The following is a 13,363-nucleotide window of genomic DNA, read 5'->3' on the forward strand; positions in this document are numbered from 1 at the left end:
TTATACATCTTTTATACAACTTCATATTCATTCCCCCAAATGCCTTTGAAGAACTCCCATTTGTGATTAAAATATTTCACATCTTCTTAACTCTCTAGTGATTCTCATCAGATTAAAACTGATCATATGTTTAGGACTTGTGACAGGTCAGGAAGGACATTTCTTTTCATATCACATAACATAAAGGTAACCTTAGTTAAACTCAACACTTTCCTAAAACCAGGGCTTACTTTGAAAATGGTGTAATCATGTTATTATAAATCATTGTTATTCATTAAATTTCATATGCATGAACATTTGGGGGATGGTGGCAAGCATGGGTCTGAGCAATATCCAACTTATAACTTATGTTGAACTTTTAGTCCTGTCTGAGGGACCTACTACTGCCCACCTTTCACATTTGTAAAATTGAGTCACAAGGTAAAGCTAGAATTATATAGCTCAGATAACCTAACTTCCAGAGTCTTCAGTGTTAATAAGGAATTCTCAACAAATAAAACCTACCATTTTTAGAGCTTAATTGCCATTTCTTTGACCATGGACTTGATAAGCACATGGCATTTTCAGTTGAAATAGCACATGGCCCGTGATAGGGCTGCCTTCTTACCAACTCTTTGGGAGATCCTTGGAAACATTTTGTGATGAACAAAAATTTGCTGATGGAGCCATGTTATTATGACTAAAGTTTTTCAAAATTGAACTATAAAACTTGGAGTTATTTTAAGTGCTTCTATCCCAAATCATTTTCAAAATCCTATAAAAACTAAAATTCTTGCAGCTATATTTTACATATTGAGAGCAATTTTCTGCATAACTTTAATTGGATAAAGTTTGTTGTATGAACATGATAATTCTTATTCCTTTATCTCCTGACATTTACAAATAATACATATGATTAAAGCAGCATGATAGAGTATTTTTCTTTAAAACATTTTTCTTGCTCAAGGTGTAAAAGGGCAAACTATTAAAATGAGGTATGGAATATCTTTCTTTTAAAAGGTATCAATTTCTAACTACTAAAGAGAAGGGCAGAAAGAAACTGCCCAGAGAAGCTGTGGGAGTCCCAGAGCTGCAGATATTCCAGGACTGGAAGGTGCACGAAGACTCTTGTTCTAACCTGAGTGTTTCTTACTTTTTATTTATGTGCACCTCACTTTACAAATTCACTGTCAACAGAAACCAAAGATAAGAGCAATTCCACATGGGTGCACTATGCTTTTATGTAAGTAGCATCCCTGAGATTTCACATCTTTGTTCCCCAAATTCCATGCATTCAATCTCCATAAACTTTAGCTATGACCAGGAGGAGCTGTTGGGTGGGGAGGCTACATGGCATATGGTGAAGCACCCAGCAACTGCTGTAGGCAGGCCTACCCCTGCCCACTGGTCCAGTTCTTGTTCCCTGCACATGGGATTATGGAGATAAAGCCATAGAACACTCTGGAGTCTCCAGTGCCTTCCCAGAGGTGTCTTCTCCAATAGCTGTAATGCACCCTCTCATACACTTCTGGGAGAGGCCTGAAGACCAAGAAAAAGATTCCTTTGGGTCAAAGTAACCAGCTCAAAGTGAATCAAGTCTACACTGTCTCAAGGGGAGCATCTCTGTCTATACTCCGTCAAGGGGAGCAAGTCCACATCTACATGAGCTTAAGGCAAATGAGTCCCCATCTATCCTGGCTAAGGTGAGCAAGTACATACAGTGAGAAGTAGAGGGAGGCACAGTGGTCCAGGCCTTGGAGAGGATAGAGGATGGCTGGTGGGCTCCAGCACTTGTCCTGAGGCCAATCTCTAAAACAACAACAATAATAATATCAAACTCATTGATTTTGGTCTGAGCACCAGATTCACAGCTGGGAAGAAGCTGAAAATGTTCTGAGGCACTGTCCTATATGTTGCCCCTGAAGTCATCCATGGAAAGGAATGCTACAGCCTTCTGGCAGATGGCTGGAGCTAGGGGTGTCATTCTCTATCTTATGTTCACAGGGAGATGCCAATTTGAGGCAAGGAGCAATAAGCAGGTAAAGAAGCTGATCACACTTGGATCTTTATTATATCCAGTCACACAATTAGTGAGATTACAATTAGTATGCTGTACAAAATGTTGCCCACTGTCCATTTTTGTGATATTAGTATTTCCTGTTAATAAAATATAAGGAGACTGGACACATACCCACAAACCATAACAAGAGTTAGCAGTACAATCACTGGTTAGATCTATAAGTGATTGTCTAATAAACAAGATCCAAACCACCAGTTAGATGCCACAAATCCTTGAATAATACCTCTTGATTATGTGGTCAAAATATTACTAACAAACCCTCTAGGAGTCATGAATTCATTATGAGAATGTGCTGATCAAATCTAAGAGACCAATCCAGGACATATGATGCAGACTGGGAAATGTTTTGTCTTATAGGAACTACATTAGCACAATCTAGCCTTTGAGGAAAAATCCCCAGTTGTGAAGTGGTGGAATTAGGACAATAAGGAAATGGAGGGTGTTTGACAGAGTCCTTATAACTGGAATTAAGAAAGCCTATTTTAATAATGGTTTGTATATATTTTTTCAAATTCCAAGTACGGGAAACTGTGGCAACATGAGTACCACTATAGGATGTCTCATATTTCTGGGACACTTGTAAGCACCCAGTTTTTTGTTGAATAGACTAATAGGAGTCTTGGTACTATATGAAGAATACGTATAATTAAAGTAATGAGAGGGAATAATATGATGGTCAGATTAGAGTCAGTCCAGATATTTAAAGAATGTGAGAATCCTGAAATCCTCAAGTAACGATTTTCAATGTAATGAAGCTTGTATATGTGAAATCATTCCATTTGTTTTCTCCCTGTGTTGTAGTGTTTAGGAAGGAACCAGTGGTATGCATCCTGTTATGGTTTGCATGTGAGGTGTCCCCAAAAAGCTCACATGTGAGAAAATGCAAGAAGGTTTAGAGGAGAAATGATTAGGTTATGAGAGCCTTAACCCAACCAGTGAATTAATCCCCTGATGGTATTAACTGAGTGGTAACTGAAGGAGCTGGGTCATTGGGGGCGGTATATATTTTGTATCTGGCAAGTAGAGTCTCTCTCTCTCTCTCTGTCCCTATCTCTCTTTCTCCCTCTCTCCCTCTCTCTCCCTGCTTTCTGATCATCATGTGAGCTGCTTCCCTGCACCACACTCTTCCACCATAATGTCCTGCCTCATCCCAAACCCTAAGGAATTGAGCCACCTGTCTATGGACTGAGACCTTTGAAACTGTGAGCCCCCCCCAAATAAGCTTTTCCTCCTCTAAAATTGTTCTTGTCAGGTCTTTAAGTCATAGCAGTGAAAAAGCTGACAAAAACACATTATCATTGTATTATGCCTCCACAGGAACATTATATACCACCTTCACCTCCTCAGCCACCAATAAACCATCCAGTGCCACATCTTCCCCAGATTGTAGGTACTCCTCACTTGGTATCTAGCCAAGCTGTACCTCCACTATTAATAACCCCTCCCCCTGGACATATTATTGTCCACATACCACCTTATATGAATTATTCTCCTCCAGATCATCCCCCATCTCAAAATGATGGTCCACCTGTAACTGCTTCCCTCCTCACCATTATAATTCTAATTTTTTTTTTTTTTTTGTGGTGCTGGGGATTGAACCCAGGGCCTTGGGCTTACAAGGCAAGCACTCTACCAACTGAGCTATATCCCCAGCCCTATAATTCTAATTTTTTACCCCAGTTTACTGAAGATCAAGGAACTCTGAGCCCTCCATTTACACACCCAGAGGAAATGAGTCTTGGTATATGCCCTGCATAAAGAGAGCCACCTCCTCCTTCATGAATTCAGGGTCTGCCTTCTCAAACCCCACTTCCTGGACCACATCATCCAGATCAAACAAGATATAGACCTTATTACCAATGATACTAGTATTTTGAACTGAAGATAGAAGGAGGAATAAAACTTAGATATAGTCAGTTTTTAAACTAAGCTTTGTTTTGGGAAGGAAAAGTACCTCTAACTGAGGTGACTATGAAACACATTGGGTATTATCTCTTAGAATGGTTTTGCATCTTGACTTTAGGATTGATTTCAAGTACTACTGAGTGCAGATAGTGGCTTAGTTGAGCATAGCTATATTTTAATACCTTTGTTCCCTAGGTGGTAAACTGACCCAGAATATCTGTGGAAAAAAATTGAAAAATTTTTTTCACTGTTTTACTTTCAAAAGTGTTGCTTTAGTTAAACAAAATGTTTAGTTTTTTCTTGTAGTACATCCAGAAATAAAATCAATGAAGACCTTTTGACTTAAATGATACCATAAGTCAAATGGATCTAACAAATATCTAAAGAATATTTCTCTCAACAACAACTGAGTATGCTTTCTCCTTAGCAGCTCTTGAAGTCTTTTCCAAAATAAACCATATTTTAGGACACAAAGCAAGTCTTAGCAAATACAAAAAAAATTGATGTTATTCCATGCATCTTATTAGATTCTAATGGATAGAAATTAGAAATCAACATCAGGAAAAGGTATATAGACCACATAAACACATGAAGATTGAACAGTACTCTTTTAAATGAAGAATAGATCATCAAGGAAATGAGAAGAGAAATTTAAAAATTCCTAGAATCGAGAACAGTGATACCATATACTAGAACCTCTGGGACACTCCGAAGGTGGTAGGAAGAGGTAAGTTTATAGCATTAAGTTCCCACATGAAAAAAACTCAGAAAGATCCCAAATAAACCAACAATTTAATGCTCTATCTCAAGGCCTTACCAAATAGGAAAAATGTACTTCCAAAACCAGTAGAAGACAGGGAATAATTGTAAGATCAAAGCTTAAATTAATAGAGAACAATATCAACAAAACAATACAAAGGATCAATGCAACTGAAAGTTGGTTCTTTGAAATGATAAACAAGATTGATAACCCCCTAGCCAAACTATCCAAAAGAAAGCAATCTTGAACAATAAGAGAGAGGGCTGGAGGTATCACAATACTGAATCTTAAATTATATTACAGAGCTATAATTGCAAAAATAGCATGGTATTGTCATAAAGTAGATATGAAGACCAGTGGAATAGAATAGAAGACCAAGAGTCAAATCCACCCACAGTCATCTGAAACTTTTGAAAAAGGGTGCCAAAAATATATGTTGGAGGAAAGATAGCCTTTTTTTAAAAAATATTTTTTTAGTTGTCAGTGGACTTTATTTTATTTATTTATATGTGGTGCTGAGAATCGAACCCAGTGCTGCACACATGCCAGGCAAGTGCTCTACCACTGGTCTTCATATTCCAGCCCCAAAGATAGCCCTTTTTATCAGATGTTGCTAGGAAAATTGGATATCCATATGTAGAAGAATGAAATCACATACCTACCTCTCATTCTGAACAAAATTCAACTGAAAGTGGATTAAAGACCTAGGAATAGACCAGAAACAGAGAAACAGCTACAAGAAAACAGGTACAATATTCCAACACATTGGCATGGTCCCCACCTTCCTTAATAAGACTCCTAAATTTAGCTGAAGAAATAAATCCAGGAATTGGCAAATGGGATAGCATTAAATTAAGAAACTTCTACATAGCAAAGGAAAAAAGAACATGAAGAGGGAGCCTACAAAATGGGAGAAAATCTTTGCTAGCTACTCCTCTGACAGGGGATTAATATGTAGACTATATGAAGGACTCAAAAAACTTAATACCAAAACCAAGCCAAAACAAAACAAGAAAACTAAAAATCCAAATAACCCAATTAATAAATGGGCAAAATAATTAAATAGACATCCCCAAAAAGAAAAAAATATGAATGGCTTACAATTATATTTTTAAAATGTTCAATATTTCTGGCAATCAAGGAGAGCCAAATCAAAAGTACATTGATAGTTCATCTCCAGTTAGAATGGCAATCATGAAGAATACAAATAATAAATGCTGACAAGGATATGTGGAAAAAGACACCTCATACATCATTGATGGGGCCACAAATGGAAAGCAGTATGAAGATTCCTCAAAAAACTAGGAATGCCATATGGTCTGGCTATCCTACTTCAAGTATTTATTCCAAAAGAACTAAAATCAGCATATTTTAGTGATACATGCATACCATTGTTTATATCAGCAAAATTCATAGTAGCCAAGTTATGGAACCAGCCTAGACCCATCAGTAGATGAATGGGTAAAGAAAATGTGCATAAATACACAATGAAGTTCTATTCAACCATAAAAAAATGAAATGATGTCATTTGCTGGTAAATGGATGGAACTGGAGAGAATAACATGCTAAGTGAAATAAGTCAGACTCAGAAATTCAAGGGTCAAATGTTTTTTCTCATAGGTGAAAGCTAGAGAGAAAAAAGGAATTAAAAAAGGGGGAATCTTGTGAAAATAGAAGGGTGATCAGTAGAGTAAAAACCAGGGCCCAAGGGAGAGGGAAGAGGGAAGAGAAGAGGGGAGACTTAAGAATGAAGTTGATGGACTGGGGAGATAGCTCAGTTGATAGAGTGCTCACCTCGCAAGCACAAGGCCCTGGGTTTGATCCCCAGCACCACAAAAAAAAAAAAAAAAAAAAGAATGAAGTTGACCAAATTATGCTATGTACATGTATTAATATATCACAATGCATTCCAATTTTATATAGAACTATTATGCACCGATAAAAAATAAATAAATAGAAGGAAGACCAATAGAGTAGAGGAAGGGGATTGGGGGAACAGAGGAGAGGAAGGAAAGAGAAAGTACTGGGGATTAAAAAGGGAGAAATCATAGCATATGCATCTATGAATTTGTCAAAATTAACCCCACTATTATATTATGCACTTAAAAAAATATGCTGAGCATGGTGGCATACAGCTGTAATCCCAGTGATTTGGGAGGTCGAGGCAGGAGATGGCAAGTTTGAAGCCAGCCTCAGCAAAGCAAGGCCCTAAGCAACTTAGGGAGACTCACTCTCAAAAGAAAAAACAAAAAGGGCTGGGATGTGACTCAGTGGTAAAGCACCTCTGGGTTCAATCCCTAGTACCTGTCCCCACCAAAAAATCTTTATTTAATAGTATTAGAGCTAGATTTCTCATCTGAAGAAAACCGAAACCAGATTCCTCTACTACTTTACAAATATGAACAGAAAAAGAAACTTTGATAACCATACAACCTGGTAAAAGGTGACATTTCTCTGTGGGCAACATTTATTATAAATAAAGATCTGAGAGATTTATTTTCTATAGGAATTCACTGATCATCAAAATATTTCTTGAAAGAAAATTTGCCAGGCACTCCTTCTACATTACTACATTAGCATATTTGATTTTTTTTTCATTAAGACACAAAGACATTTAAAACCTTACATGTGTTGTATATAAAATATCACATAAATGTTTACATATGTATACACACATATATGTGAGTAACATATGTGTTTTAGTCAGCTTTTTTGCTTCTGTGACTAAATGATCTGAACAGCACAATTATAGAGGAGGAAAAGTTTATTTGAGGGGCTCATGGTTTCACAGGTCTTAGTCCATAGAAGGCCGGCTCTGTTCATGGGGCTTGAGGTGAGGCAGAATATCATGGCAGAAGAGTGTGTCAGAGGGAAGCAGCTTGCATCATCAGGAAGCAGAGAGGGATGGAGACTCCACTCTCTAGATACAAAATATATACCCCATAGCCAGGCTCCAATTCCCACATCCCCCAACCACACCCTACCAGTCAGTTACCACTCAGTTAATCCCTGCCAGGGGATTAACTCACTGACTGGGTTAAGATTCTTAACAACCTGGTAATTTTTCCTTCAACACTTCTTGCATTGTCTCACATGTGAGTTTTTTGGGGACACCACATCTAAACCATAACAATATGTAAAAGTAAGATGTGGTATCATAAAGGATAAAATAATATTTCTCATTTGGTAATCCAAGCAGGAATAGGGTGATTAGAAATGCCCATTATCTGAGTAGCTCATTGACTCCTATAAATTTTTAATATTTAGAGAAATATCTCTTTACAAATTTGAGGATAAAGTGAGAAATTGATTTCCTCCCAAAGCAATAGCATTTATTTACCTACTTGATTTTTTTCCTTTTTCTTTTTCTGATACTGGAGATTGAACTCAGGGGCCCTCTACCAACTAATCTACACCCTCAGTCCTTTTTATTTTTTATTTCAAGACAGGGTCTTGTTAAGTTGCTCAGGCTGGCTTCAAACTTGGGATCCTCTTGGCTCAACCTCCCAGTAAACTGGGATTACAGGTGTGCTTCACTGTACTTGGTTTACCTAAAGGTTTTCTAAATCTATTTCTTAGGGAGTTGGAAATTTTCTAAGTAATCCTTGCTTCTCATTTTGTATCTGAGCATATGAACCAATTGACATAGATCTGGGAAAGGTAGTATTATTTTTAAAAAAATAACTTTGGAAATTTAAACATTTTAAAGTAATTATGAACTTCAGCAAAAGACATAAAATAAAAATGTAATCACAGTATACATGGCTCATTATTAAATAAGACATAGTCCTAACAATGTAAGTACTGACTATTGATTTCAGGCACAATTTTGATATAACTGTTGGAAGAATAGGAGAAAATGTGGGATAATAGTTATATAAGAAAGTTAAACTTGCAACACAGTGGGAGGTCAAAGAAAAAATTTTAAAATTACTAAGTCAATGTATTATACAGGAATTGTGAGGCAAATAACAAAAAGTGATTGCCACTTTTTGATGTACTTTTTTAAAAAAGAGAATTATTAACTTTGATAAAAAGAGAAGAAAATGTTAAAAATAATCTTGACTCTAAAGGACAAAACATATAACTTCCATCAAAGGCGGGGGACAAGAAATGAACCATATATGTGCTTTTAAAAAAATGTCCTGAGGTAGCTTTGGTTATGTAAAAAAAAAGTTATTTCAATGACTTTCAAGTCCTGTATGTTGCCATGTGAATGTTTGTGCTTAGATAATAAAATTGATTTTTTCTGGAAATCCTAAGACTATAGTCTATTTGTGTTCTAGATTTTTTATTTTAATAACTTCTGGTTAAAAGATATTTTCTTGAAGAAAGATTTGGGACCAGGCATGTCAGAGTTTAAAAATTTTAAAAACAATGTGTTTTTATCATGAAGAAGCAAGTGGAAGCAAAATTTTTTATAATTATTCCATGAGAAAAAAAACCATAAAATTAGTTTAAAGTTGCATTTAAAGAGGATAAAAAATGTGATGTTTAATTTATTTTTAAAAAATATTTTTAGTTTTAGATGGATGCAATACTGTTATTTTATTTATTTATTTTTCATGTGGTGCTGAGGATTGGACCCTCTACCTCACACATGCTAGGCAAGCCCTCTACCACTGATCCACAACTCCAGCCTCTAAATTAATTTAAGTTGTGAACCAAATTGAGAATTAAGCAGACAAAGTTATAAGAATTTATGTTTTGACTTGTCATAATTTTTTAAATAGGAAATTCTTCAGAATCAAAAGGAAGCATTAGTGAAGCAACACAAAGAAGCAATGGAAGTTTTTAAAAAGCAGGTATTTTAGGCACTACAATTTTAGATACTGTACTTCCTCCCTTTTGCATGAATATGACAACAAGCTCTTCTCCAAACTCATGGAAGACAAGAAGGAGAAAAGGGATATTATGGGGAATAAGAAATGAGTAGTTATTTGAATCAAAACTGATAATAAAAAGTGTTTGGGAAATTGGGAAAAAATGTTTTCTTAGAGATGGAGATCTGTTTTCATTTGTTCTAAATAATTTAGATGAATGGTGTACATGTATTCTTGTTTTTTCTTTTCCTTTTCTTCTTTCTTTTGTTAGTATCTTGGAATCTTACATTTTCTACTTTACTCCTTTACTTAAGTCAGTCATAACACTGATGAAGAGCTGAGATGCAAAGAAGAAGATGTAAAGGATGAGGAGAGGTGATTACCATGCACTGTATCCTCCATAAATCCAACCAACTTAAAGTAACTAAAAAAAAAAAAAAAAAAAGAAAGAAAGAAAGAAAAGAAAAGAAAAAGATAAAATAGCAGTGTAGCAGCACTTTCAGTTAATTTGAATTCTATAGGTCTTGACTGCCTCAAATTTCTCTTCAGTCCCTAGCTAGAAAATATTAGTTTAAGAAAATGCACTTATGTAAAATAGCCTCTGGAAGTTTTTTCCTTTTATCCCACTATCCTCATTTGTACTTTGTTTTTCCTTCCTTCTTTTTTGTCTTCATCTTTATGCACCTAAAGAAAAAACTTATACAAGTTACATTACTAGTGTGTTATGGTTATTGATAATTCACACATTAGTATGAATTTGTTTAAACAAATTAACAAACTTTGTTCCTTAAATCTGAAATAGGTCTAATCAGTTATGAGAGTTTTAATTGAAGAGTAAGGAAGCAGAAACCAATAAAGTAGCTTAGTATTCTCTAGCAGAGAACAAATGTACATCTCTGCTACATAAGGGACTTGGGCAAGAAAGAACATCCAGGTATCTGGGGGTTGTAGAGAAAGTGTTCTTGAGTTTCCACTGGGGTGGGAACCCAGGGTCTTAAGCATGCTGGGCAAGTATTCTGCCACTGAACTAAATCCCTATCTTAGTTTGTTTCAAATAAAAAACTCTTGAATGTGAAGAGCGTAGAAAAGGAGATAGGAAAGTTTTAAAGAAAAATTTTATTTTTTGATAATTTTGCTAAGTATCCTTGTGCTACTTAGAATATTTCTTATTTCAGTTTTTGTTTTAAAATGTCATTATTTACAAAAGTCATTATTTCACTATCACCTGCATTTAAATTTTTTTTCAGAACACAAATACTGTCTTCAAATAAAAGTTGTAATGATTTCATAAAATCATACCTTCAGAAAATTATACATGCTATTATTTAGGAGTAGATGGTGACGTATTCAGATATGTAAGAAAACTTCTAAAGGGGAAAATGAAACTTTGAAGGATTTTTGATGTTGCTAAGTGTGATTAAATTGTTCACTTATTTTCTTGACTTTTTCCCTCTTTTGAATCTTTATTATTTTCTGAATGTAAAAGTGACGTTTTCATATTATATTAAATTCAAACAATATAGAAATATAAAGTGTTTCCATAATCCTATTGACCAGCATAATTTACTGTTATTGGTTTACTTCTCTGTATCTTAATTTTAAAAATTACCAGTTGCAAATGAAGATGTATGCCTTGGAAGAAGAAAAGGTATTTATTAATTTTTAAAACAATTTAAAGCATATGTAAATGAATTTAATGTTCAGTTATTCACTACAGTAGAAAACAGCATTGGTAATAAGCTAATGGGGAAGAGTATTGATTTCTTAAAATCTTAGAAACAGAAAGAACCCAAAATAATTACATTATTTGACCTTTATTATTTTACAGTTGAAAATACTGAGGCCCAACAAGATAAAATGACTTGCTGTGGCAAAGTTGGGATTTTCAACCCTCAAATTAATGCTCTTTCCACTCTACTGCAATGTTTTCAATGTTTTTAGTGCTTTTTCAATGTAATTATCTTCTTTAAAACACATTGAAATGACTTATACTTGAGTGCAGACCAACCTGGAAAGGAGATATGACTCCCAACAAATGTAGAAAATAACCAGGTGCATAATGTTTTCTCTAGCTATTTGTTAGTTAATACATATTTTTATTATGCTGATGAGCATACAGTTTGTTGTGTTAATAATTATAGCTGAGTATTCATAGCAAAAAAACTTTAAAATGTTTTCCCCATCCTTATATTCATAGTATAATATAAATGTATCTGTGCTTTTTTAATTAGAATACAATTGGATCTCTGTATCCGCAGTTTTGCATCTACAGGTTCAACCAACTGCTGGTTGGAAATACCAGAAAAAAAAAAACTGCATCTGTACTAGACATGTACAGACTTTTTTCTCCTTATTTTATAAGCAGTACAGTATAACAAATATTTACATAGCATTTACATTGTGTTGGTATTATAAGTGATCTAAAAATGATTTAAGGTATATAGGAGGATGTATGTAGGTTGTATGTGGGTATGAATACTAGGCTTTTTTTTTTTTAATACTGGGGGTTGAATCCAGGGGCACTTTAGCACTGAGTTACATCCCAGCTCTTCTTTATTTTTTAATTTGAGACAGGGTCTTGCTAAGTTGCTTAGGGCATTATGTTGCTGAGGCTAGCCTTGAAGTTGCAATCCTCCTGCCTCAGCCTCCTGAGTTGCTGGTATTATAGATGTGAGCAATCATTCCAGGCTACTGTGCCATTTTATTTAAGTGACTTGAGCATCCTCAGGTTTTGGTGTTCATGTTGTTCTTGAAACCAACTCTTGCAGATTCTGAGAGATGACTGTATATTTATTCTAGCTGCAAGAGTTAAATAATTATATAGTATCTCAAAGTTCTATGAATATTCTCCAGATAAAATTATTTATCATTATAAGATATTTCATTTCATGATCATTATAATCATGTAAAGACCTTATTTTTTAATATTTTGAAACCATTAGAAATGTATTTTGTCATGCAGATGCAAATTTAAAGCCTATGAACTATTAGATTTAAGTTACAAATTTTGGTTCTTGAGCTATTATATCTCCCACCTTTATAATATTTACATTAGACAGTATTAAAATAAAATTTTTATTTAAAGGGAAAATATGAACTTGCTACGGAAATAAAAGAAAAAGAAATAGAAGGATTGAAGGAAACATTAAAAACATTACAGGTAATTTGCTATTTTAGCATTGTATTAGTAAAATATCATTAAACATGTAATTTAGCAAAACAGAGCTGACAAAATTCATATTATAATATTTTATATAATTTAATACTTTATTTTCACAAGAGTCTTAAATTTCAAATTAGTATTTTTGCTGCATCTTTTATGTTTTTAAAAATACTACAGTTACTTTCACCATTTCTTTTTTTTAAATTTATTTTTATTATAAACAAATGGTATACATCTTGTTTCTCTATACATGAAGTGGAGGCATACCATTTGTGTAATCATACATTTACCTAGGGTAATAGTTTTTGACATCATTCTGTTATTTTTTTCTCCCCCCCACCCCTCTTTTCCCTCTATACAGTCCCTCCTTCCTCCATTCTTGCCCCCCTCCCACCCCCCATTAAGTGTCATCATCCGCTTATCAGCAAGATCATTCGTCCTTTAGTTTTTTGAGATTGGCTTATCTCACTTAGCATGATATTCTCCAACTTCATCCATTTGCCTGCAAATGCCATAATTTTATTATTCTTTATGACTGAGTAATATTCCATTGTGTGTGTGTGTATATATATATATATATATATATATATATATATACCACAGTTTCTTTATCCATTCATCAATTGAAGGGCACATAGGTTGGTTCCACAATC

At 34.6% G+C, this 13,363-nt stretch overlaps 1 protein-coding gene across 1 annotated transcript in view; it reads left to right on the plus strand.

Moving 5' to 3' along the window:
* Ccdc73 (coiled-coil domain containing 73) overlaps nucleotides 1-13,363 on the plus strand; it is a 177,911-nt gene that overhangs the window by 72,421 nt on the left and 92,127 nt on the right. Inside the window, 3 exon segments of the mRNA XM_047517413.1 lie at nucleotides 9,458-9,529; nucleotides 11,160-11,195; nucleotides 12,633-12,707. Coding sequence (XP_047373369.1) covers nucleotides 9,458-9,529; nucleotides 11,160-11,195; nucleotides 12,633-12,707 — 183 coding nt within the window.

Source organism: Sciurus carolinensis, chromosome 11 (genome assembly GCF_902686445.1).
Source record: "Sciurus carolinensis chromosome 11, mSciCar1.2, whole genome shotgun sequence".
In the NCBI taxonomy this organism is placed as follows: Eukaryota; Metazoa; Chordata; class Mammalia; order Rodentia; family Sciuridae; genus Sciurus; species Sciurus carolinensis.